Below are 26,924 nucleotides of genomic sequence, written 5' to 3' on the forward strand. Positions count from 1 at the left end.
TTCATACAATTTCGTGTGCATGGTTTGTCAGCTCGCAACAGTGTAACATGAAACTTCTGCTGTTCCTGTTGAGCTCTTGGATCCACTTCCTTTAATAACCTCAGCTGCATCTCAATGGGATCTGTCGCTGTAAGTCCCCCAAAAAGACACAGAAATGTTATCCAACAGTTGACAGCAGTGCTCCTCATGACTACAGCGAGTTGATTTCATGTTCTGTCTTCCTCTAGGGGGCGCTGTTGCTGCATCCCATGCCCCTCCTGACATTCCCTGACAGGGAAAGTAGGGATGATGTATGAGGATAAACACATGTTTGTTGAAGTATTAACTCCCCCTGATACAAAACACCTTAATCATCGATGGCGCAGTCAAAGTAAATAATAAAAAGGAAGATGGCGTAAATCTATTCGGCTACTTTAATTTCAGGTTCCTGGGACACTCGGATAGAGTGCAAATCCCAGCACTGGTGAGTGTGACGTGATGCTCACCGGCTTCACACTCGCTCCACATTATTCCCACAACATCCACTGGAGGACTCCATCACCCAGTTCATGCACAGGATCCCATATGTGTTGCCACAGAAGGGTCCAAAGTTTAGAACCACATCTCAAGACAATTTGGCCTCCGGACCCTTGATGACTTGCACAACATGCGCAGGTCCAACAATGGTTTTGCTTTTGCCGGTTTGCATGAGCAAACCAGAAAAATGAATGTGAAGACTGGGACTAGAGAGTAGAGAGTTTGCATGTGGCTAATCATCCTTAAAATACATGAAACAAGATGAAGGGAAGAGTACTGCCATGAGGGCTAGAGGATAAAGACATGCATACTGGTGCAGTAACGTCACATCTTCCAACTCGTATTTGCTCATTTAGCTGTCATCTGACTCGCAGAGTAACACCCTCATTGTCACAGTCACGGTGTGTGTGACCGACTCCCATCATAAGTCATTGTGAAATTGTTGTCATGCGGTGGTTTTCACTGTATTTCTTTTTTCCTGATGATATTTGCGTCCCCCCCTTCCTCCTCCTCCTCCTCCTCCTCCTCCGTCATTACGCGTTGACCGGTCAGACCTCCCCTCCTCCCCTCCTCCTCCCCCTCGGTCCTTTTCTCTGGCTTTCTCCGGGCTTCATGTCATACCACGGCTAATTCCTGAAATTCCTGCCCTCCTCTCCGCTTCAAACCAACGTCTCCGGGAAGGAGACGAGGCAGCAGAGAGCTAAAAGCGACAGAATAAAAGCGAAACCAGACCGGTGTCCTCTCCATCTGACGCGTAATAACAGCTGCCCGCCGGACGCGCGCTCCACCAGGTAAAAGTGCTTTTCTGGGCTTCTCGTGATCGTGTCGGAGCGTGAAGTTAAAAGTTGAATATGGTGGAAGTGGAGTTCGCTCTTTCTTCCTCTCTGAATGCTTCTCACTCACCGGCGGAGACGACATTCCTCGAATATCTCGCATTTCTTCGCTCGGATTCCTGCGTTTCTGCGTGCGCTCGCTGCGCCGCAGCGCGTGCGCGTGCTTTGACTTCCTGTGCTCGCAGCCGGAACTTTGTCTGTTTTTGGTTCTATTTTTCTTCTCAGGAGGAATCAGATTATTGTGGTGCAGTCAAACATTAGCGTCGGTCGGTAAAGTTTTACAGAATGCAAACAGTGGATTTATTAACCATCAGCACGGTTGTTTTCAAAGTATTCACATCCTTTATTCTCTGTAAAAGTAAAAGTAATGCGGTGTGAAAATACTTCAATCCGGACCAGTGGAATTCATTTAAAGACAAAAAATAACGGGAAATGTCCAAACATCTATTCGTTTATATTGTAACAGGCTAGAATGTCATTATTTTGGATTCGTTAATACCAAAAGTGAAGCTGATTCGTACTATTTCTGTAATACCTGAAGTAACTAACAAACTGCTAAAGAACACCAATTCAACTTTGTTTAATGTAGTCGTGTAAAAGTACACAGAATATAGGAAGGAATATTCACTGAAGTGAAAATTAGTAATATTTCAGAAGGAACTGTATTTCACAACTGACCGAAGTTGCCTGATAGTCCTGGTAATATATAATAAATTAAATATAAATCTATAAATAATATAATAAAATGAAGACGGAATGTTACTTATAGGAGTTATTTCCACTATTGTTTCATTTGCTGATTATTTTCTTAAATACTGGGGCGACCGTTATATGAAATGTAAAGGTGACACATTTAAATAGTCTTGAATGGCATCCAAACTCTTTCACTTTCAGAATATTTGAGCTCTCGTGAAGGACTCCACATGATGCAAAGTTGACCAAAGGTGCTTCTCCTGCGTATCGTGTAAATACTGCATGTGTGTGTGTGTGTGTGTGTGTGTGTGACTGACTCCATAAAGCTGCATAGCTGAGAAGGCACAGTGTGAGTGCATATTTTCGGTCAGGGATTGAGATGACTAACACGGGGCTTGTGTCTGCGTTGGTGTCCCATAGGGGCAACAGGTGGATTGGAGCACTGTGACAGGGAGATGAAGGTTGTGTTGGGGGGTAAAAAACAACTTGTCTGAGTCTCCTCTGAAGTATCTGACAGCCAGAGGAGTTTTAGGTCTTTTCTGGGCCTTGACCTTTTTGTTTTTTCACAACTATGAGTTATATATGAGTTATATTTTTGATGTGAACTCTAAAATGGTATTGTTTGCACTGCAGTGTGTGTGTTTGTGTGTGGAACTAGAAAGGAGGGGAAAAAAAGAAAAGTATGAAATGGTTTGTGTGCGAGTGGTGATTGTTGTCCACCTTGTTTGTTTGTGCGCGCGTGGAGTTGCCCTGCATGTGACAGGACCTCCCCACGGCAGAGTCCTTTATCCGCCGTGCTCATCCCACATAGCGATCATTCCTCCCCCACTCGCACGAGAGGAACGAATAATGCCTCAGATATGAGCCTTGCAGAACAAAGACTTGCACACACCTCTCCCCTCTTTTGTGTGTGTGTGTGTGTGTGTGTGTGTGTGTGTGTGTGACTGTGTTGTCCATTGATTCCAGCCAGTCTGATGGATCTTTCTGTTGAACTATCTGGGGCTGATCTGACAGACCCACTCTCCTCTTTGGCTCTGACTCTTCTGTGAGCACATTGAGGGAGGACACGGTCAAGACTCGCCTGGTCCGTTAGATAAGGAGCTGGAGCTTTGGGATGTGTTCAATGTACAACATGCAAATTAAACAATTTAAGGAGGTTGCATTTTTTTTATTCCCATCTCTCTGTTTAAATAAGCTACAACTGATTGTATGGCAATAAGAAGCTGCAAATGCACCATTGCTTCATAAGATAATAATATCGCAAACCTTTTTCTATAATTTACACATCCAGCAGGTGCGGTTTAACATTATTTATGGGAAGTTGCCTCCTGCCACCTGCAGACGTGTGTCCAGCCTTCACTCTCCTTGTCGCTCTGATTTGGTCGCTTTCTACTCCTTAAAGAAATATCTGAAATGTCTCTTTAGCTGCTAAATGCTCCATGTTCACCAGTGTGTATAATGTGCACAGGTTGGAGGCTCTCGCTCGTGCAGCCCAGAGAACATGTGCTCTCAGCAAAAACTCAACCAAACAGGAGAGACTTGCACAGCAACTTTCCATCGCATAGCCTGATCCTCGAGTTGCCTGCTTTTGCATTCCCGGCCTGATTAGTGGGGATTGTTACCAGTTTAATACATGAGGAGACGGCCACACGCGCTAAATACGCACAAATGGACTGACCGCATGCTCTTGCAGTTTTCGGGAGTCTTTTGTCTGCAGACAAACACAAAGCAACACAAATAATGACGGTTTTGGTTCCCCTATCGTTGACCTGGACTATCATACACTTCTTCGGTCTTTGCGCTCCTTCATATTGATGAGTGATAACGATTAAATACCCGCAGCACAAAGTGTTAATAGTTCAAAATATCAAAACGCTTCAGAGCTTTGAGCTAAATGCTAACAATACGATGCTAACATTCTCCTCGTTACCATGCCAGCATGTTGCCAGCAGAGAGGACCGACACATAGTCGGTGTAGCGTTATAGCATGCTTACATTGGCTAATAAGCATCAAACTGACAGTACAGCTGAGGCTGATGGGAAGGTTATTGGCATGGCACGGATTTAGACAGCGGACCACAATAGTTATTGTAATTTCATCCTGAGGAGATGTGAGTTTGCCATCAGTGGGTCAACCAGATCTGACAGAAATCTTTACAAAAGCATTTCACCAAACACACATTGTCTGGACCGTGGATGCTTTGTAGAAAATGAGAAGGAAATCCATCGTATGGTTGTTGAGATATTTTAGTCTAGACCAAAGTGGTCGACCAAATGACCGGCAAACATGGAGCTATGCTAATAATACCCCAAAATATGAAATGCACTCTGTCCCCTTGTGCGGCCCAGCCAACACTCCCACTGCTCTGGCACTGGTGCGGGGCGAAGGTGAAGGGCTCGGCCATACCTCCAGCTTCATGTGGTCTTCTGGTTTGGTGTGTGTGTGTGTATTCACGTGAAGGCTGTGTGTGTGTGTGTGTGTCTTTTAGTATAGCATATGAACTTGTTTCTCGTGTGCGTTTAAGTGGGTTTATTTCCTTCATAAGTTGATAGCTGGTCAGTGTGTGTGTGTGTGTGTGTGTGTGTGTGTGTAGTTGTGTTAAGTTGTCGGTGCGGTTGAGGGGCTACGTGGCCCCCTGCCTGACCACAGCACCAGCCGGGGGCTTATCCCGTTGAGCGGATCCATGGAAGAGGGGCCTCGCTAGTGCTGGAGGAGGAGGGGGGGGTAGTTGGAGGGGGTTGGGGGCGGGTTTAAGGCACGGCTTAGGTTAATTAACATCGCGGACACTTTGACGGGGGCACCGAGCAGCACTCTAATGGTTTATGGCCTCCACAAATCTGCCAGTGAGCTACAGAGGTGCACTTATTTAAACATCTGTCACAAAAACGATAGAAATTTCTGTCAAGTAGTCGGTCAGCTCGTGATCAAGATTAAGGTTTATTGTGTTGTGCAACGCAAAGATTAACCAATTTTTATGTGCTTGATGTAATTCAGAAAAGTTCTGTTTGGGTTCTGTAGGAATGCCGCCCTTGAAGCGGAGAATAATAATAATTGCCATCCGCTATTCAACTATTGGCGAGGATAAAAGACACAAGTTCGGTTTGCGGTTGTAAATGTGAAGTGATTTTGTCTCTTGGTTTCCTCTGTGAGCAGACTGATCAGCTGTGCTGAACACTCGAAAAACAATCACTTACTAAAACCTCCACAGCCTCACAAGAGTTGACCTGTTAACTAGTTGATAATCAACAATCTCACACTCACTTCAGTGCGAGTCAGTCCAAGCGTTTCTTTTTGGGTCACGCTGAGGAGGTGAGACTTTCATACTGTGCACCAGCTAACGGAGAAAACTTCACCTCATTTCCTTTTTGATGATTTGATTATAATGAGACTTCATGAAATGATTGAGAACACTGAAGAATGTCCATCCTAATTTCTAAGACTCCAAGTTGAAGTTTTCTTCCACCAAAGACATTCTGTTGTTCATCAATTAATCGATTAGGCCGCTGATTCATGGTCTAAATATATTTTTGGCTATGATAATGGACTCGTACGATAAAGGGAACCAACAATAAGAGATCTTTTAGTCTGAGGAGATTTCTTCAAAGTACTTTATTAAACAGTCTCGAAGGTATAACAGTTTTTGTTTTATAGAAATTGAATGCGCAAATGTCTTTAGCACCTTTGTTAAAAAATTATTTAAATTTTAGTATTTAATTTAATTTCAGTATTTAATGCTATTCAAGTATTTACCAATTAGTTATTCCAATGCTTCCTTACTTTGCCAGTCCGCTCTACCAGAGTTATTTGTTATTTGTGTGGGAACAATTGTAATTTATCACTCTGTGCTTCTACTTCATCTTTCTTTTTGTGTGTGTGTGTGTGTGTGTGTGTGTGTGTGTGTGTGTGTGTGTGTGTGTGTGTGAGAGAGAGAAGAATGGGGAGAATGGCAGAGCGGCTGGACACTTTGCAGGAAGCCTTTTGTAACATCAGGGGGCTCAGAGGAAGAGTGAAGGGGGGGGGCAGACTGACTGGAGAGTCTTACTCACTGACTCACCCAGTCACCCACACACACACACACACACACACACACACTCATGTTTGGGATTATCACTGACGTAAGGGCCTTTTCTTTTTGTCGCCCTAAATGGGTTGGAGGTCCGTCCGTTGCACAGCGGCAGGAAAGTGACCAACACAAAGCCGTGTTTGTGTTGACCGGTGACGTGGAGGCCTGCTGTCCGAGCCCGTTTCCACTTTTCCTTCCCTCCCGCACGTCCGGCGCGAGGGAAGAGGTGGAGCCTCGGCCTCGTCTCGAACGCTCTGCCCTGACATAAGCACCCTGGCATGAGCGCTATGTGCACATCACTGATGTTCGGTAGACACAACAGGATGTCAAACATCTCTCTGCTTCCACTCTCCTGTGAATCTGCCTTTTCATCCAACCAATAAGAGCCAATGGAATATCAAGTTAATCCTTTTAATTAGTCAGCTGGTTGTTGCGAGTCCCACACCCACATCAACGCATTGATCAGAATACCGTCTGCAGATCTCACAGTTCAGTAATGCAGTCAATGTTAAGAGCCTCCTGGCCTTAATATCCTGGCGTGATCCTCTGTTTTATGGGTCTCCTCATTTGTTGACTCTGGGCCCCTCCTGAACCCCCCCCCCCCCCTCCTTCTCCTACTGCTGCCGTCTCAACTCTAGGTGGCACTTGATTTGTTTTCACCAACCTAATTCCCTTTCCAGGATGTGGGACTGATGTGATCACGTACTGTTTCATATGACGGCCTCGATGTGGCAGCTTGTCCCCGAGTGCTTTAAGAGGGAAAACTTTTTTATGTTTGATTCAATGTGAAGGATTACATGGTCGGTAATTTTGGACCATTTTTTTATCCTCAGTCAACCAGCGCTGAGAAAACTAAAGTACAGCGCGCGTCTGATTTGTTATGAGTCGGTTTGGGGGAATTTTCGCATAAAGCAGCTCAAATATTCATGAATGCCGCTGCAGTGATAAATTGGTTAAATAATTAGTCAATTGACAAAACATTTTTCCAAACCTTTTCTGTTTCGTTTTCTGACTGTTGGTCTCATAAAACCTGTCATGTTAAGGCAGCACCTTGGGTTTCAGGAAATGTTCTGACATTTTATATCACAAACAATGAATGATGGTATATCTTCAATAATATGAAGACATTAATACAAATGAGTGTTAGCTGCAGCTTTTATTTTGAAAGCTTATATTTTGCCCTGTTTGGTGAAAGTGTTCATGCTCAATGTGTCATGATATTAACGGACTTTTGATATCATTATAGCATAATTACATACATTCGTAACATTTAAGACTCCATCAATCTAGATTTGAGAGAGTTCCTCCTCACACAGCACACGGTCCCTCATCTTCTTCTTGCTTTCCCAGGGCCGCGCCGCCACAACCAGACCATCATCACATCCGTGGATTTCCTCCAGCCAGCCACACTCCTCGCAGTCACTCCCTTTGTCCCATCATCTCCCTCAGCCCACCACTGCCCCCCCCCCTGCTCTGTGGCCCCCTTTCCGTGGTGCCACCACGTCTGCAGAGTGGGTGCCGGCTCCCTCCCCCCGGGGTGGGAGTGAGGAGCTGGGGGACGCACTCGACAAACCCCTGGAGAACGATGCGGAGGGCGTGTGGAGCCCCGACATCGAGCAGAGCTTCCAAGAGGCCCTGGCCATCTATCCACCCTGTGGCCGCAGGAAGATCATCCTCTCTGACGAGGGCAAGATGTACGGTACGCCCACCCCTATGTAATACTCAGACGCTGTACTGTCTTCTTCAATAGGGTGATTGACACGATACCCGAAGCGCTTTAGCAAGCCAGGAAGCCCGGCCCTTTATTTTACCGCCCTGACCGTTTTAGATCCAGTGTACCTCATTTTATCCCATTTGGATGTTAAGACAATGCTGTTGTCATGGAAACGTAGCGGCACCATCTGTCTAAGACAACACCAATAACCACATTTGTAACTGTTTTTTTAATATTCTAAAATGCTTTTATTTTTACCATACAAAAACAGATTTACAATACTAACACTTTAAAAACGTTTTAGAACTTGGATAAGAGTAGAAACTGGAATAATGGCATCTTTATATAGATAGGTTATAATGACCTGTAAAGCCCACACGCATCACAATTGACCACCGCATTTTGCATTGATATCTATTATAGCTTAGAGGACGGAAACAAATACGATAGATAACTAGCCAGGTGTGCCGTACTCTATTGGCTCATTGGATGTGGGAAAATGGCTGTTGAGCTGAATATGTGATGAGGTGTTGGGTGCCATTGACATTCTGAGGTTGTAGATTCATTTTTTAATGAATGGAATTCATTCCAGATGATTTTAAATAGAATGCAAGTTGCAGGATGTGAATAGAACCTCTTTCCATTCAAACACTACTGCATGAAAACACACTGCACAGTGTTGTGAGGCACAAACTGACTTTTATTTGCTTCCCACAATGAAGCGTTCCTCGTACGCTCCTTTTGTTCCACAAACTCTCACCACGTGCTCATCCAACACCACGACTCTGTTTTCATGTTTCACATCACAGCTGTCAGCTCCACTCGGCCCGATGTGTCACAAACCGCCGCACACACACTCATTCTTCAACACACGCATACACAATGCACCTCTCATGCAGACCTGCAAAGCTCTTTTTTTAACACTTACAGATGCAGAAAAATGGTGACCCAATGAACAGTAAATCGTTCACAGACATTTATGCAATTTAGGCAGTGGTGGTCATTTATACTAGATCTCCACATCACCTGCTAAACCGGCTCAGAGCAGTGGGGATAATTCTACCTCCCCAGTTGTGATTGCATGGCTTGGATGCCAGCTTTGTGTAAGGCTGTCTCAAGTAGGGTTAACTGTTGCTTGGTATCCCGCTGTCCGCTATTGTGCCACAAATAATTGATTCCTGGTTGGTGCCCTCCCAAGACTTCTGTTTTTCTTTCCTTCCATCCAAAATCCTAAAATAGTACATCAAGGTTTGGAGCAGCCAAAACTTTACTGCAGGTCGTTCCTTATTGAATCTTTGGCGGGTGTCATTGCCAAACAGGTGTTGGGAAGGTGAAGTAACATTACTCCGCCTCGCTGAAGGATGTTTAACAAATGGCGTTTCCATCGTGAGTCTGCCGACATCAGACAGCCTCTGTCGTCGCCTCGTTCTGTCACCGGGCCAGACAGCTCCGTTAACTGCAGCGCTAACTCAGCCCCCTATCCAGGTCACGGCCATCTTCTGATCAACACGTAAACCCTTATAAATCCTGTAATAATAGTTGGGGGGGGCAGAGGAGAGTGGGGCAGGTGGCCGCAGGGAGGTGGAGGGGCTGCATGGGTAAAGGTGGTGATGGTGGGTTTCTTGGCAAGTCAGGCATGGAGGTGATGCGCGAGCCAGGGAGCCCGTCGGCCCGCCAGGAATGGCATGTGCACTCTGGAGTTTCACAGTGCACATGTTCAGAGTCGGGGGTTCAAGGCGGCTCGGCGGTAACCCTAAACCAGAATAGACGTTTACCCTTTGAGCGCCCAGAGGGAAGGAGGACGAGTGGACAAATAAACACCAGGTGAGCATGGGTGTCTTTTAGGGGTGCTTTTGAACCCTCACACCTGTCCTCAGTGTGTGTGTTTCTTTTACAGTGAGAAAGGTACAGGTTGTGCGTCCCTACATTTCTGTGATTTTTACCGGGATATTTCTCCAATGTGTTTCAAATTCCCAGTCTGTCTTTGTCCTTTGTGAAGAGCTCCTGTCAGTTTGTCTGTCTGCCTTCCAGTCCTCCTCCGGCTGCTCTCCGAGCTCAACCTGACAGCAGCAAATACAGATGATACAGTGATCCCTTGCAGCCCGGCCCTTAGAGCCCCCGCAGCTCTACTGTCCACCCCGTTTTAGCACCATCTCCGGGGTTGCAAGTGGCCAACAACTCAAGTCATTCAAGCAACCACAATCAATGCAAAGCCACTTTGAAGGTCTTTAGTGTTGTTAATGTTGTTAAAGCGCTGATGGGTAGTCTTAAATCCGCGAGCCAAATCAAATATCAGCTGAGAATATCTTTAAAGGCATACATAAAGCCCTGACATGATGGGTTTAGAAATGTTCTTTAATCTTATTGCATTGGCTAAATGTGGAAACATAGACAAAATAAACTTGTGGCAGAATAACCGATGGCCCGGAGCGACATGAATTTGAGGTTGGATTCCACTCTGAGGAATGAATGCCATTCTTTACAAAACAATGATATTCAGTCTCCCAGCAGCAAAACAGAGGGAATGTGTGCTTCTATCGCTTCTTAAATTTCCAAATTGAATGGAATGTGTGTAGCCCATATTCTGGGCACATTCATCACATTTTACTCCCATAAAGCTGTGCATAGCTCCTGGCCCTCGCGCCCGTTACTCAACAGACCTATTAGCTCGCTTATTAGCGACGGTGTCACGGATATTGTGGCAGTTATGTGCTCCAGTGGTAATTCGACATGCATCTGCCAAGGAAAACATTTCCTGCCTTCTGCGGCTCTCAGCGAGCGACGTGCCCTGTGGTCTGACCGACGGCCTCATGCCGCAATAACGGAAAAACAGTCCCGAACTCGCAGTGCAGTGAGAAGCGCTGTGCTCACAGCTGTTACAAGAAGAATGTGGCGCTGGGAATGAAATCATCTCCCTCTTTATTTACTGCTACCATATCAAGTTATGTGCTTTCATAACTGTTCTATTTCATGACGCCTTTGGACTCCTTTTTATTTTGTAACTTTAAATATTACAACACACCTTAATGCAGCTGTTTTGTTTCATCCCACTTGGGTTTCTTAACATGTGTGTGAGGTGCACTTTTTGTCACATTTTAATGGCTCCTGCTTGCTCTTAAAAAAAAAAAAAAGCCAAACGTGTGTTGAAGAGGATAAAGTCAACAACGCTTCCCTCCGTAGTGGCGTATTCCTTTTGTCAGTGCCGGACAAAGAATTCCCACACAATGAATCGTGCTCCCACTAAGCTTCGCTTGTGTAACACGTCAACCCTTTTTGTTTTTTTGTCAGGCGATGCAAATACGGTTTGACCTCAAGTCATTCTCATTAAGAATGTGATGTAAAGGTCAGTGAAAAGCACCGCGTCCTCACACGGGTACAAACTTTGGCAGTAGTGTGGGAAATTCACCAGTGGCCTTGTTCTGTTCCCCTTTAGTAGAAGCCTTTACAATGGGAGGGGTTGATAACCTAAATCTTTAATAATATAATACATCCAGACTTTCAGCCTCTTATAGGATTTAATGACGGCCTCTGAAGAAGCCTCCATCTCTGTCATTCTCTGTCTGTTGGTGCTCGTCCCCTGCCACCGATAGGGCAGCGCTAGCTGTGTAACAGAGCTGTCACTGTCACTTCATGCAGACATCTCAGATCAGCAAGGTGAGAGGTAGAAGGGTCCCAACGCGTCGGACATCTGTTGTGGAGATTTGAAATACGCGCAGCCTCGCGCAAACTACCTCTGCATTAAATCTCTGCAACTGCGACACTTGTGGCATGTTGTGTTAATATAACATGACATCTGTTAAATTTACTCTTCTTCTAAAAATACTGTACTGCGAAATCAAGAGCACATTTTTATCTCTCACAACCAGCCAGGAAAACTAGAGGAGGGACACTTATTTGTGAGTTTTGCTGATCATTTAAAAAAAAAAAAAAAAGGACCAAAATACCACGGAGCTAATTAAGAGTGAAAGGAACTGCTGCGATACACTGTTAGAATATTTTAATTATTCTATTGATTGATTTAGTGCACCGATGCTGGATGGTTTGTACATTTTTGCACTGACTAAAATAATTCAGGTCATGCAGCCAAGCCACCATTTAAATGAATCAATTTAACAATACATCAGTGGTTCTAATATTTTTTTTAATAATCGGGACCAAATTAGAAATATTGGATATTTTAGTGGGGCAGCTTATTTCTTGACAATTCTACTCTTTTAATTTGAAAAAAATACATAACCATCCCATAATTTAAAGACGAGTTGTCACATGATAAAATGGGATCATATTTGAAGGACGTTTTGGATAAAAATAACTAGATATTATAAGAAAATATCTGAAATTAAAGAGTATGTAATTGAACACGCTGGAGTTTGAGGTGTTTGTCGTGTCTTTGTCTTTGATGCCAGTTATTCCTTTCTGAGTGTGCAGGTCTGTTGAAGCACAGGCTACTGTTGCCCTTCTCGACTCGTCGCTGGCATCGAGGTCTTTTCAGAGCCCAGCCGGCTCTATCGGAAGGGAAATAACACCCGGCCAAGACATTCCTGGGGCCTAAATGTGACCTTTGTTTTCTCCAGCAGACACGCTGTTGAAGGGAACGTATGGCCAGCAGATGTCTTCAGTGTCCACCTTGGTGTGGGCCGTTTAATGTAGAAATAGTTCAGCGGTCTGAGGATTATTTTGTTAACCAGATCAAGATATCTGAAAAGAGACGCTGCCGTTGAGTTTTGCCAGAATGCTTTTCTGAGATTTACAACCAACCAGGCCCAGAGGTTGACTTGGGAAGGGATACCCTAAACCGACTTGAATGACCCCGGCGACCTCTCCCTGACCTCCACCAACAGGCCTGAGGACGAGGTGGAGAAGAGACCTGGAAGGGAAACTGGATAAACAGGCCTTTTAAGATCACCATGGCTCATTTCATTGATTTCATGTCACTTTACTTTAGGTCTATTCAGGCATGAATGAAGCAATAGACTTTGGATCACTCTCGTTCTGCTGCGGGTGTCAGATTTCCCCCATGAAGTCTGAGACTTAAACAACATGAGAATGCGGCCCAGTGGACGATGCTATAATGTTCCTAGCGACTTTCCTGCAGCCTTGGCTGGCACAGGTTTCCATCGGATGTCATGATCTCATCGCTGTGTGACCGAGTCTCCTCTCGGATCTCGTGGATGTGTTGGGGGGTATTTTTGACGGGGCCCTCCACCAGGAGTGGCAGGTCATCTGACGGCCCATTAATCTCGCTGTTGTTTGCATGCTAACTGGCTCATTTTGAACGGGGATGCTGTCTTATAGATGAAGCACTTTCACCGGTTCTCTGTTGGTCTTAGAATACATTTTTTAATCATTTTCTTCAAGAAAAACCTAATTATGGCAATTTATGGAACACAAGAGAATAGATTGTATCCTCTCAGACATCCGTATTAATATTTTAACAGCAGAATTTTACAAATGTAATTTGGTTGTCTTTCCTGGTTGAATGTGCATCTTGCTGTACACTGAGTGAAGTTTGCAGGAGATGAATTGCTGGGAACTGGAACTTGATGGAGGAAACCTAATGCTCATTTTAGCTCGAGTACTGGGGAGACTTTGAAAAGCTTTCTGTTTGTCTTTTTGAAACTTTTATTGCGAGGAAATGTGGAGGAAACACGTTCTTAATCCCTTGGGAATTAAAGAAATGTGCATTTAGGTGCTCAAACAATCGTCCAGCGAGTGCACCTCCCGATAAACACTAAACGGTTCAGGAGTTGCAGCTCTGAAAGGAAAATAAGATTGAGACGGAATGAATGCCGAGACTGGGCCTGACATGTGTTAGTAGGTCTTTGTCTAGTGTGCAACAGTGTGGAAAAAGTGGAGTGGACGGCATTTGAGAGAGCGGTTAGCCTGTGTGTGTGTGTGTGTGTGTGTGTGTGTGTGTGTGTGTGTGTGTGTGTGTGTCAGGGTCCCGGGCTCAGATCCACCACTCGGTCCTCTCAGAACGCTGGATTTCATCTGCTCACATTTGAAATACTGCTGTACATGCTGCTTCTCTACAACACGGAGCTTATTTCCTAGATTCTTTTAGAGATTTCTAAAGGATATGGGATATGTGGCCTCTAAGAGCCCTTTGCTGGTGGTCTTGTTGGGGGCCGGTGTTGAAGTTTATTGGGGATGAGGGGATAACGTGTTATTTGAAGCTCACTAGGTGAACTTGGTCTTTTACGATCATAGAAGAACGTTTTAGACCATCTCAACATTTGGCTTGTTTCCAATCTGCTTGTGTTTCTTGCCGCGTCCGACTTCCTTTGTTATCACATCTCACTGTGGAGAGCACAGCGAAAATGATTAAATGACCTTTAAATATGATTTCATATTTTAATAAAGCCTCTAAAAAATATATATAACTTCCTGTATCAACAAAGCAACATGTATCATAAAAAATCCCCTTGTTTTCTTTATAGCTTTAAAAAGTTGCAGGCTTCTGCTCGATAGATCACCAAACAAACTGACAGCGTGAGCTGTTCCTGTAATGAACCGCTATGACTTAGCAACGGAAGTAGAATACAATCCGGGGAAAGTCACGTGGGAGCAGACTGCGGTTCACATGAGCACCGACGGGCGCCTCGCGTTCCGACATAGAATCTGATCACTTTTACTGGCTGACAAAATTTCTTATGGGGGTTCATCCAAGTTTCGAGTTTCCTCTTTTTACCCTTTGGGGTCGCCTGATTGGGAGCTTCACGAAGCGGTGTGAGGTCTGACCCGAGCATCACTATGGAAGGGAAAATCTGACGGGTTTGAGCCCGGTTGTGTGTCGTGACTGATCTGCGTGTTAATTCACATGGAGATGTGGTGCCATGGGAAAAATGACTGTGTTTAAGAGGTGGTGCAAACTGTGTGTGTGTGTGTGTGTGTGTGCACCCGGGTGAGAGCAAGAGTTGTGTGATTCACTCTAAATCATCCTTTGTGTGTCTGTGTGTGTAGTAACGGTTTGTAAAGTTTATCTTCTATATAGAAATAACAAATGTTTTCATCAATCAATGATCCTATTTTCCCATTTTTATTACACCAAAAAAATGTAATTACATTCCCTACAAAATGGCACTATTCATATGCATGAATTACACTCCCAACCGTTGTATAATTATGAAAACACTGTGTGTATTTAACAATAAAAGCCTTAATGACTAGAGTTTTAGTTCTTGAGAAGAGGTTGAAAGAAGCCACATGACCGTTAACCTCGCTGCAACCGGACCCTAAATGGGGGGGGGAACAAGCCCGAGATTTACTGCAGGCGTAAAGGCATATTCCATAAACATTGACACACACACGCCTGCGCCATGTCCGTCCCGAGTCCGGTCTGAGGATCGCATGGCTGCGGCCTCCACCTGCTCTGCCAATGTGACCTGTCCGTCAGCTCGCCGCGGAGCTGCGAGCTCGCTGCACACTCAGCGGCTCAGGCCGAGGCCAGCTCTCCCCCAGAAGGACGCTTTCATCGTTTGAGCGTGTGTTTGCATGTCATCTGTGCGTGCACGTATGCAAACTCAAATACGTGGTCGTGCAGACATGGATAGGAACGTGTTTAAGCAGCAAATTTACCTGCATGTAACTATGTGTACAGAAAATTACAGTGTGTATGCATTTCCTCATACGTTCTCTAATTCTTGTGATGGATTTAGAGGAGATGAGACTTTATGTTTTGCCGACTGGAACTTCATTTTTCCCACTTACTAAAACGCGGTTGTTTCGCTGTCCCTTGCAGGACGAAATGAGTTGATTGCACGGTACATCAAACTTCGCACGGGGAAGACACGGACCAGAAAGCAGGTAAGTTAAGGTAACAACCCCTATTTTTGAACTCCTCAAGGAAAAGGAATCTGCTGCTGAGTGATGCCTCGACACCCTGCCCCCCCCCCCCCCACCCCCCAACCCCTACCACCTTCTTATACACACACATAGATGCTGATCATGTGTCAGTGTTCTTCACCACCTCCTGGATCTGGTGCTTGTTAGAAGGGTAAAGAAGCCGCGGAACACGGGAATCGTGATGGGAGGACGGGGCGGGACAGGCGAGGGATTTGGAACTTTACCCCCCCCTACGGCATCCGATATGGACGGACTGATCTACGGGCAGTGATGGATGTGGGGAGTAGGGATGCCGGCTAAGTGAAGGATTATGGATGGAAGGTGCGACAGGATGGGGGGATAGAGAGACACCTGCTGGTCCAACAGCAGCAGTCTGAGGCACTTAAAGAAGTTCAGACAGAAATATTCAGACAACAAACGTCGCAATGTAATGAAGCAAATGACGTATTTTCCTCTGTATGTGTAAAATGTGATAAATCAAGCTTATAATACAAATAATGAGTCAAAAAAGGACACAATAACAGAACGTTACTAGTAAAACCGCTTAATAATATTGAGTTATTTTTATATTAGCGTGTATTGTTTTTGCCTGGCAAGGTTATTTTAGATGTTTGAATTAGTCAGATGAGGCTGACGAGGCACAGATTTAGTTTTTCAATTTTTATTTAGCCGTGATCAACTATCAGAAAGTCAGCGCAATGTTTAGATCCTATTCCTACCTGAATGGATTCCAAATATTTGCTGACTCATTCTGTGATGGAAAACGCATGAATAATTAAACAAAGGAAGCACAGGGAAACACGCTGTGATGTGCTCGAAGCACCTAACTCATCCCTGCTGTGTTGTCGGCCCTTTAGGTCTCTAGTCACATCCAGGTTTTAGCCCGACGGAAGGCCAGGGAGATCCAGGTGAAGCTGAAGGTACGCTACGTGAGTCAACTTCTTTTTGCTATTTTACATCAACTAACTGGAAGATTTAACATCGGTTTGTTCAATTTGTTCCCTTATTTAAATCTCAATGTGCCTGGACAGTTCAGATTTGCTCACAGGCAGAGGACATAAGCTCATAGATTAGTGTGTTATGTTTCACTTTGTTTCATTTTAATTGAATTCACGTTGAGCAGCAGCAGGAGGCGGGAAGAGGATGATAACGTTATTACTCAGTATTATTCCCTCTTGTAACACAATTTAATGTTTTGTCCAAGGTGTGGCCCTTGCGCTGCCGTGAATTCACACGCCATTAACACAAGGTTGGCGATTTAATTGCACCCTCTAATTGATACAGCTTTATAATGGCATGCTGATGTGTGAACAGATTTCAGGAGGCCTGAGATTCAATGTGCACTTATGAACAAGACAAACCAAACGCAATTGTGAAGAAGCAAATGAATCCCTGCATTGCAAGTACCTCAATAAAAGTGTTAGTACCCTGAGGGCTCTCACACATCCCTGCCCCCCCCCCCCAGTACTTTCTCAGTTTGCATTACTCGTCCACGTACAACCGCATACTGGCAGTGGCAGCGGGCCTCTGGACTCTCGCTCACCTTGGAGAGCGGCCATGAGGGTTCAGCTGGCAGGGCCTCTGGTCACAGGGTTGGGCTCCGTGACGGCCCTTTTTTAAATAAGTCTTTGGTGTAACTGAGATCTCCACCACATGTGCCCCCCCCATATTTCAGCAATGCCCTTGTGTTCGCAAGTTCTGGGAAGAAGAATGCACCAGGTGGCCTCCCCCGTTAGGGCTGGGCGGCAAGCGCTTGTAGCGGTTGGTGGTTTGGAAAATGCTGAAGGATCCAAAAACAAGACGTTTATCACTTTACAGTGTTACACGGGACGGATCATTTTAGAGCTGTCTCACTATTTTTAACCCAGTGCCGTTGAGCGCTTTTCATGCAATTATTAGCATATAAACATATTAGGCTTTTCCTCGTCCCGTATGCCGCTGTGACCTCCAACAGAAGCTGGTTGTCATCACTGCGGTGCGCCTGCCAGACCAATAAACTTAACTCTTGAACCTTGACTGTAATATCACCTTCCCTTCAGTTCACCGCCTGGCACGGATTCACTGATGATGCAAGCTGCCCTCGATGCTTCATTTCCCTTTTTAGGGCTCTGCTTGTGGTACCGGGAAAGCCAGGCTCGGACCTAAATGGCGTCTGATGAGTGCGCTACCTTCAATGTGTGCATCGGTAAATGTCTGTCTGTCTCGCTCTGTGTCCCTCCCCATAGGACCAGGTCGCCAAAGACAAGGCCCTGCAGAGTATGGCCACTATGTCCTCAGCCCAGATCATCTCGCCCACGGCTTTCCAGAACAAGATGGCCCTCCAGGGCCTGTCGAGGCCGGCTTATCCCACTGCTGGTGGGGTGAGTCCCTTACAGTCGTCCCCTGCAGCAAACACTTTCTTTATTTATTATCAAGAAACTGCTCTGAGTAGGTGGAACTGTGTGATATAGATGTGGTTTGTTCATCACAGTTTTGGCACGGGACCCTTCCAGGACAGCCGGGAGGCCACGAAGAGTGAGTAGCCAATCTGTCCCCCGTGGAGCGCCACAGCGTCCATCGGCGATTTCTCATGCGATCAGCCTAATAACCATCAGATACATTTCAGAATGAAACATATCAGTACAATTATACATGAGAGTCTTCAGCTGTCTGACATTGGGCATCCCACTCTGCCCCCCGTATCTTGGGAGGTCACACGGTCCAATTAGTACATGAGATCTGCGTAACGCGCCTCTCCCTGTCTTGTCTGTCTCGTCTCTCCAGCATTAAGCCCTTCTCCCAGCAGAGTTACGCCATGCAAGCGTCCGGCCCGACCCCAATAACAGGTGGGTGCTCCCCCCCCCCAACGTCCTGCGTTGACGGACGGCTGTCGCTCCGGGGAAGCGGCGAGACAGCCCAGCTGGAGATAAAGAGCTCGCACGGAGCTCAGGGAAAATAGCTGCAAGTGTCGCAGCATCTCATTTTTAAGGTTTTTACATTGTCACACTCAAGCCGCACATTTGAGCCCCCCGCTGCCCCCCCCCCGTCTGCAGGTTATGAGAGCACAGCAGGGCTGTCAATGTCTCCTGGTGCCCCCTCCTGGCTGGGCAGAAGTATTGCCAGCTCCAAGCTGCGAATGCTGGAGTTCTCTGCCTTCCTGGAGCAACCGCAGGACCCGGAGAACGTGAGTGGACGAGCAGGAGGGGAAATCATATTTCCTGTCGTATTTACTGTCACTATGGTTCTTGCCCATCAGAAACTCCTATTGACAGGTTCCTCACAGCGAAAACTCACTTTTATACACATTGTTTTGTGGCAACAACATTCTGATACAGAATGAACTTATATAATGTAATAAAATACTGATTCATATTTTGTATCATGAGTGACAGATGAGTAAAGCGAGCGCAAAGAAAGGGCTAGGACCCTCGAGACGGGTGATGGGATGTTACAATGAATAGGTTTCGTTCGATGGAACAGACGGCCCGACCCACGGCGTCAGTTTAGCAACCCGGACAAGTGGCATTTGTTCATCTCCTGTTATGCACTTTGGTCTCCCCAGTTCAACAAGCACCTGTTTGTGCACATTGGCCAGTCCAACCCGAGCTACAGCGATGCCTATCTGGAGTCTGTGGACGTCAGACAGATCTACGACAAGTTCCCAGAGAAGAAAGGAGGCCTGAAGGACCTGTTCGACAAAGGGCCACACAACGCGTTTTTTCTCGTCAAGTTCTGGGTAAAATATATTTTCAAAACTTTTTGGGGAGAGAAATCCAGTTCTGATCAGTCCAAACCCATTGCGTTTGTTCCCTTTATTTCATTTTGGTTTTTTCAAATTACGGTGGATAAATTGTTTCAATGTCAAATACCCGTTCCGTTTATGTAAGGCTCAGTCCTGCATCATAAGAGCATGTAATCCTCCCAGAGTCACGGCGCTGAAGTAGTCTTGTTAATGTTTTGTACCACCTGTTGGCTGATAACGGCTTGGCGGTGTCAACTTTGTTGGGATAGTTTAAGCATTGAAGCTAAAGGAACTTAAGCGCGATTTGAAGCCAGATTTAAGGGAAAGCCAAAGCTCCCATCACCTGACTGCTGCTTTATTTGCCAGCAGAGAAAGCAAAGCAGCTCAGCGCGCATTAGACGTGTGTGTGTTTGTGTGTGACTGTCAAGTGAATATGTGTGTGTGTGTGTGTGTGTGTGTGTGTGTGTGTGACAGCAGCCTCGGGGAGAGTGGCAAGTCTGATCTTTCACCGGAGGAAATGAGAAACCAAGCACCTGTCTCGGCGCTATTAGACCCCCCCCCCTCAACTTATTTATAGATACGCCCCCCCCAAAAAAACACATACATACACATACAGACTAAGAAATAAAGACAGACGGAGCATAATGTGTGATATCATTGAATATAGAATACAAACTGTAAATGGGCATTAAGGCATTAAGACGGACACAGAAGGGGGCTGAAGGTGAAATTAGACACGTCCATTTCGTTCATGTCAGCCGATCGGCGCCACCTGGCCTTCCTATTTGTGTCACGCACAGCACGTACACGCTTCCCAAGCCTTGTTACCTCGAGTAAAAGTACATTTACTTAAGTAAATGTTGTTGTCACAAACTATCACTGAAGAAACGATTACTTCAAACAAAGATTGGCTCATCAAAAGAGGAAATCAAATCATAATTAATAGAAAATACAAGATAACAAACATCTTGGTTGTCACGCTATTTTAATCACTAAGTGCATGCACGTTGCATTAATGACCCTTTATAACCTGTGGACGACTTTTACTTGAGGTGAGATTATAATGGATGTCAGGTGCTCAAAATAAAATGATTTAAATATTTGTAATACAGACAAATAAATAATACTTTCCTGATATCTAATCACAAATGAGGGGAGAGCCTCCCCCAAATGAACCATTTCTTGTCTCATTGTTCTATTTTCCAACATTTATTCACACACATGTATGAAGGTCATCAGATCTCGCTCATACTAAATGTATGAATGAACTGAGCATAAATATCTTCCTACCATTGAACAAGCTACTGTACTTATTTCTTCAGTCTTCACCTACTGCAGGCGCCTACCAGTACGATGCGTTTTCATCTTTACTATGCGGGGGCTCCTTCAGTAGCACCTGATGCACACCAGGTGACCCAAACACATCCAGCCTCTGGAGGTGAGCTGTTGGGTACCAACAGAGAATACCACACTGAACAATGTTAGTCCTTCTCTGGTGTCCGTTGATCACATCAATGTGCTCCAAAAGCACGGAGTACAAATCTGCCACACGAGACAAAGAGATGGCAAGTACTTTGAGTATGACAGTATTCTGCAGGTCCGACTTTAAATTGTAATCATTGTAGATCTCTGCAGCCTTCCGAAGTGGTGTGCATCCTTTAAATAATGCTCTTCTGAGATGGTGAGGGTGGAGGGAAGAATATGCTGTCCAAACAACCTTCATCCTCTAACCCACTTATTCAAAAACGGGTACCGTTGGAGGCCATCAGATGGAGCAGATAGTCTTATGTAGCGTTAAGTGCTGTGGTTCCGAGTGCCAACGACGCTGAATGTCAAGTTCAAATCGTTGCCTCGCAGTCTCACACCAGCGGGTGGCTTTGTAGGCATGACACGGCCCCTCTCACATGTTTGACAGCCACATTATTTATTGTATAGAGATAAAAGACATTGGTGAGTGACACCACTAAGAAAGAAGTCTTCTCCCGTCCTCTGAAAGAGCAGCTGGTCAAGCCGTGGCATTCGATCCAGGGGTGAGCGGGAAAGAGGGGATGAGAGGCCATACATCATAAAGATAAAGGGAGCAAGACGGCAAAGGATAGAACCAGGGGCACAGGGATTGCAGACATGTGGCAGGAGAAAGCGCACGGGGCCATGTAAGCAACAGGTCCTTCATCAATGAATCACAAGCCTCTCAGACAAACTCTCTGTTTGTTCATTTCATCGTGTCCCAAGGGGCTGCTCCGATTCTCGAGGCATCCGTGACAAAACACAGAAATGCGACAAAACCGCTGGGGCATCTCAATACTGAAAAAAACACGCTCCCGGCCATGTGAAATAAGCGAAATGAAATCCTCGCACATCTGTAAATACGATAAGTGTTTTATGCCATTTAAAAGAGCCTCTTTGACGTGGCCGCGGCGGGACAAGCACATGGCAGGTCATGACTCGGGGCTTCGCTGAGGCGCAGGTTGGCATGGTGACGGTGACAGGCGGCCGGCCCACCTCCAAAGCTATGGCCTTGCAGATTGAATTTCCAGCAAACCCCCCTGTCGGCCGATGGGCGCCCTGCCCCGCTCCCCGCCTTCCTCCTCACCCTCTCGGCGCCCGTGGGCCTGTCCTAACGGATTGTCTCACGCCTTTGAAGTGCAGAGGGAATCCGATTTGAGCCGGCTCTGCTAAATTGTTACACAGCCGGCCTGCCCGCCATGATCTAATCAGCCAATTGCATGCTGCTGATTGTAATTGGATGAATTCCCTCGCAGGCTGTTAGAGAAGCAGGGAATGGCGGTTTGGGGAGGGTCACTAGGCCCGAGGGATGAAGACAAATAGAGGAATTACACAAGCCGGGGATGAAGATGAACGGCGTGATGAGGGCATGAGAGGAGGCTGAGCGGTGTCTCAATGGCCCATTAGGAGACAAAAGCCCGACAGGGGAAAAGGTAAGACAGCCCAGCTGTCTGACGGAGGACATGGACGCCTCAGTATGATCCAAAATCAGATTATATGCTACTTGCCTTGATTCTAACTCAAACTGGTGTAAGGATCAGCGACGGGTCGATCCGCATGAGGATGAAGATACTCGACTCTACGCTGCCTTTAAATTCAACTAGTGAGGCCTTTTTTTGAAGTAGGGAGTTTCAGTCGTCGCTAAGCATCATACAATAAAACAGATGTAACAGATGTATATGTATCTACATATATACATATCAATCAAACTTTTACTTTCATTTTTAAAAGTTTGCATCAGGCTGCTCATGTCTTTGAGTCATGAGGTTTCACCTCCTCACACACCCCACTTGTCACTAAGGTTGCAGATTGATTTATCAATGTCCTGGTATTATTGGTTGAAATTGATTGATGCTATAGCTAACTTAAGAACACATTGTGATTTTTTGTTGCATATATTATTAAATAGTTGCAAAATGTGACTGTAGATGTAAACTCTTGAGACGTGCACATAAAGAAACGCAACAGCAGCTTGTGAATGTAGAGGCTGGATTTGAGCGAGCTACACTGAGTCAACAAGGATCTGGCCAGTGAATGCCTCTTGGCTTTGCAGAGCTTTGTTGAGCTGCTCCACTCCGGATGACGCGTCTTTGTCAGACTGACACACGTCACTCCTTAATATCCACGTCTGTGAGCAGAAAGTGTAATATTTTGTATTATGGAAGCCTATCTGAGCAGGCGTGTGGTGTAGAACACGCGTCTCACACAGGTAGATATGGACAGTAAATCCTCATACATGCCCACATGCACCACCAGGCTGCAATAGCGGCTCCTTTTGGGTGGGACTGATGGGTGTGTATTGCTATTTGTTTGGTCCCTCCAGGCGGACCTCAGTATTAACCTGCAGGATGACAGCAGCTTCTTCTACGGGGTTTCCAGTCAGTACGAGAGCTCTGAGAACATGATTATCACCTCATCCACCAAAGTCTGCTCCTTTGGAAAGCAAGTGGTGGAGAAAGTGGAGGTAAGACAATGTTTTGTCAATTTAAACTAGTCTGGTGAATTTCTATGAAAATGACCTCGTATTTATTATGAAACATTGTAAAACTAAAATGACCCCAAATACTTTCCAGCAACATACTGCTGCCTCACCATCATAGTCCAGATGGGAGAAAGTCACATACGTGCTAATCTACAGTATGTGACTGTTTGCTCGCTATTTTCCCTGCAAAGAGTCGCACAAAGCGAGTCATTATTTCTGAGTGCTGAGTTGCATCTTCAATGTTATAAAGTCTAATTCATGTTTTATTTGGATGAAAAACCTTTTAAACCCCCTTTTCTTGCCCAAAAAGCTGATTCTGAAGCATCAATATGAATATTGATATATCTGACCACTGATTACTGATTGCTCAATCGCTTTGGGATATTTCGGCGTTAAGCGGTCATGACCCCCTCCCCAGCATAACTAACCGTTGCGCTTCCCGTTTACAAGACACAAAAGTGCCCCACCCCCCACCCCCCCCACCTGCGTCTGATGGATTGCACAATATAAACACGCACATGGCTAGGTAGAGCCATCTGATGATATTTAATGGCTCCATGATTTGATCACTGTTGTCACAAGAAATATGTTTATTGCCATAACCGGCATGCCATATGCTGCACTAATTCTATTATATCACAGTTTATCACATAGACGTTCGCATCCGATGTATCAAATTGTGTGTCAGTGGAATATGTATGCCGGTTGTTTTACAGAAGTGTTTTAAATTCTCTTTGCACATTTATTGGACTGCATGCTTTTATTGTTAATTCTCTTTGTCTTTTTCTAGACGGAGTATGCCCGTTTTGAGAATGGACGCTACGTGTTTCGAATCCATCGTTCCCCTTTATGTGAATATATGATCAACTTTATCCACAAGCTCAAACACCTGCCGGAGAAGTACATGATGAACAGCGTACTGGAGAACTTCACTATCTTACAGGTATCCCACCGACAGCAACCAGGGACAGACTGTAGCTCAAAGTGTGTATTGGTGCTGAGGGCCGCTCTGCTGCTATTCGATACCATTTTCAGTCATGCTGTCAAATATTAAACAAAACAAAACAAACAAAACAATGTGTGGTTTTTGAGGAGCGTCGTCACCAATACAGATAGATGATAAATGTCATGAGATATCAGATATCATTTCTGACAGCATGCTGGAGAAGATAACCTCAGAAGTAACATGCAACATCCCAGAATTCTGCTTCCTCCCATCCTGCCCACACGATTTTCTCGATCTCCAGGGGAGATCTTTGTTTGTATTTATGCTAAGCTAAGCAAACTGGCAGCTGTCGGGAACTAAATGCGGTCTGAGTGGAATCAATTAACTTTCTTTCTTCTTTGCTAAGAAGGCAAACAAACACATCCCCTATAATGTAAAAAGCAATTGCTCAAAGAACTTTAATACGATACCAGTATAGTGATTGAGGAACAATTACTCACATCCACAGTATGATGAGATGTAAAGAGGCACAAACAGCTCGAATGTATTAAGATGTGAGTCATTGTCTGCAGCACATTGTGTTGTAACTATTCTGTGGAGACGGTGCACACACAGATGGACACTACAGGGATGTTTAGTATGAAATTGAAAGGAAGTACACAAAGTGCTTTTTGCAGCCCCCCCTCTGTTATAAACGGTGGGAAACAGGGAAAGTGCCCTTTAGTCCTCATCTCAGAAGGAATATAGTTGCGCTGTGATATTTCAGGAGTTTCTTGCAGAGTTTAAATATTTCATCCATTGTACTGTAAGTTTTCTGAATGAGTAGTCCTTAGAAAGCCAACAGAGGACAGAGGGAGGTGAATAGACTAGAACGTATCACCATAGTAACAAAGTGGTCCTCAGCACCAGCGTTCAAAGAAATCGGTGTTCCTTCCATTGGCGGCTGCATTCCTTCGGGACCAGGGACAATGACCATATTGAGCCCACGCTGACGACGGCATGGCAGCATGTCATTAGCTTTCTCAATGGGCGGGTTTAGCTCCTATTAAACAGGAACAGCACACACATGGGCGCACTGGCGCTGACACACGCAAAGACAACGCACGGGTACACTCACAGACTCCGCTTGGTCCATGTGCCTCATGTGAGTGCAACGTGCACTGAATGGATGGTTGCATAGAACAGCAGAACATCCTTCAGAATCCATTATTGTTTAATATTAATAAAAGATTTAACTCTCTCTATGAATCCTTGACAAAAAACTACCAAAAAGGAGCATGTGAATTAATTTCTTTATATATTCGTTTGACTTTTAGATTATTTGTTTTGTACTTTTTTTTTTAAATATAAGTATACAAAATATATAAAACAATAGAATGGAGATGTCTGTGCTTTCCAGTGTTTACATACTTCTCTGCTAGCTAGAAGAATGAAAAATAACAAAGAATACAGGTAACCAAGGTTACAAGGGTCTTTACCCCCCCATAGATTGAGTGTGTGTGTCTTCTTTGTCCACAGGTGGTGACTAACAGGGACACACTGGAAACCCTCCTGTGCATAGCCTACGTCTTCGAGGTGTCCACCAGTGAGCACGGCGCACAGCATCACATCTACAGGCTCGTCAAAGACTGAGCCAGTCTCCCAGCTGGACCTTTCCCGCTCTAGACCATTCGTAGCACCTCAGTGAGCAACAACACTAAACAATGGACTACTCCCTCCGTGAGCGTACAACTCCATCACAAGCCCAGGGACACGGTGGCTCTGTCGGCATGCCCAGGGACACTAGGCCTGCCGGGGAAGAGGTGGATTTGGGATTGTGGAAGCTGAGACGGGCTTGGTGTGAAAACTGAAAAAAAAATAAAAGAAGAGAGAAGAGGAGCACGATGCGCCGTGGTCTCTGCACCAAAGGAGCCTCACGAGACCTGCATGAGAAGGTTGTCATTGTTGGTGTTTTTCATCTCATTTTACTAGTGCTTGTTTTGGATTTAAATTAAGAGTGCATGTGCAGGGGACATCTGCCGCGGATGAGTTTGGCTGCCTGAGGGCGCCACCTAGTGACTTAAATATAAATAACAATGGGGAAAACTAGTACAAGTACACTGAGAATCCCCCCTTTGCACATCCATAAAATATCCCTGTTTTTGTGCCAATAGTTTGTGTTATGTTAGAAATGGTGTACAGTGCTACAAGTCATCTCCTCTAGAGTAACGTAAGAGGCTAAAATGATTTGAAATGAAGAGCTACTGCATTCACTTTGTTTGACGTTTAATGTTAAATGCGTCTTGTATTGTCTTACTGTTTTTGATTTAAATGATCTGACTACAACAAAAGGCACATAATAACACTGCTAACTTGAAGCAGACTGAGGTCTGTAAGCTGATTACAGAGGTTGACTGTAACTGCACGTTGCCCTGAAGTGACAGATGAAAATACAAGTGTTTCTTACATACGTAACTCATCTGTTGCCGTATTCTTTCTGCATTCTGTTCAATTGTCTGCAATGTGTGACATACTCATAAGAACACACAGAGCGCCGAGTTCTCTTAGGTCTCCCTGTTATAAGTATAATATTGGAAGGTTTTGTTAATTGGGCCGCAGGGATCA

At 45.2% G+C, this 26,924-nt stretch overlaps 1 protein-coding gene across 13 annotated transcripts; it reads left to right on the forward strand.

Annotated features, from left to right (window-relative positions):
* The first annotated feature begins 946 nt into the window (after window positions 1-946).
* Window positions 947-26,774, forward strand: tead4 (TEA domain transcription factor 4). Of its 13 annotated transcripts, none has more exons than XM_078082981.1 (13): window positions 1,102-1,307; window positions 2,244-2,293; window positions 7,457-7,805; window positions 15,562-15,626; window positions 16,523-16,594; window positions 17,891-18,025; window positions 18,136-18,179; window positions 18,429-18,490; window positions 18,698-18,828; window positions 19,207-19,380; window positions 23,216-23,356; window positions 24,165-24,317; window positions 25,839-26,774. In XM_078082981.1, the coding sequence occupies exons 3-13, from the start codon at window positions 7,799-7,801 to the stop codon at window positions 25,950-25,952; spliced, it is 1,098 nt and encodes a 365-aa protein (XP_077939107.1). In that variant the 5' UTR covers window positions 1,102-1,307; window positions 2,244-2,293; window positions 7,457-7,798; the 3' UTR covers window positions 25,953-26,774. The 13 variants fall into 13 exon arrangements, with proteins under 13 accessions (XP_077939106.1, XP_077939111.1, XP_077939109.1 ...); XM_078082982.1 differs by having other exon boundaries at window positions 1,107-1,307; window positions 2,244-2,313; XM_078082984.1 differs by having other exon boundaries at window positions 1,163-1,307; window positions 16,523-16,585.
* Window positions 26,775-26,924: the final 150 nt, after the last annotated feature.

This window comes from Gasterosteus aculeatus, chromosome X (genome assembly GCF_964276395.1).
Source record: "Gasterosteus aculeatus chromosome X, fGasAcu3.hap1.1, whole genome shotgun sequence".
Lineage (NCBI taxonomy): Eukaryota > Metazoa > Chordata > Actinopteri > Perciformes > Gasterosteidae > Gasterosteus > Gasterosteus aculeatus.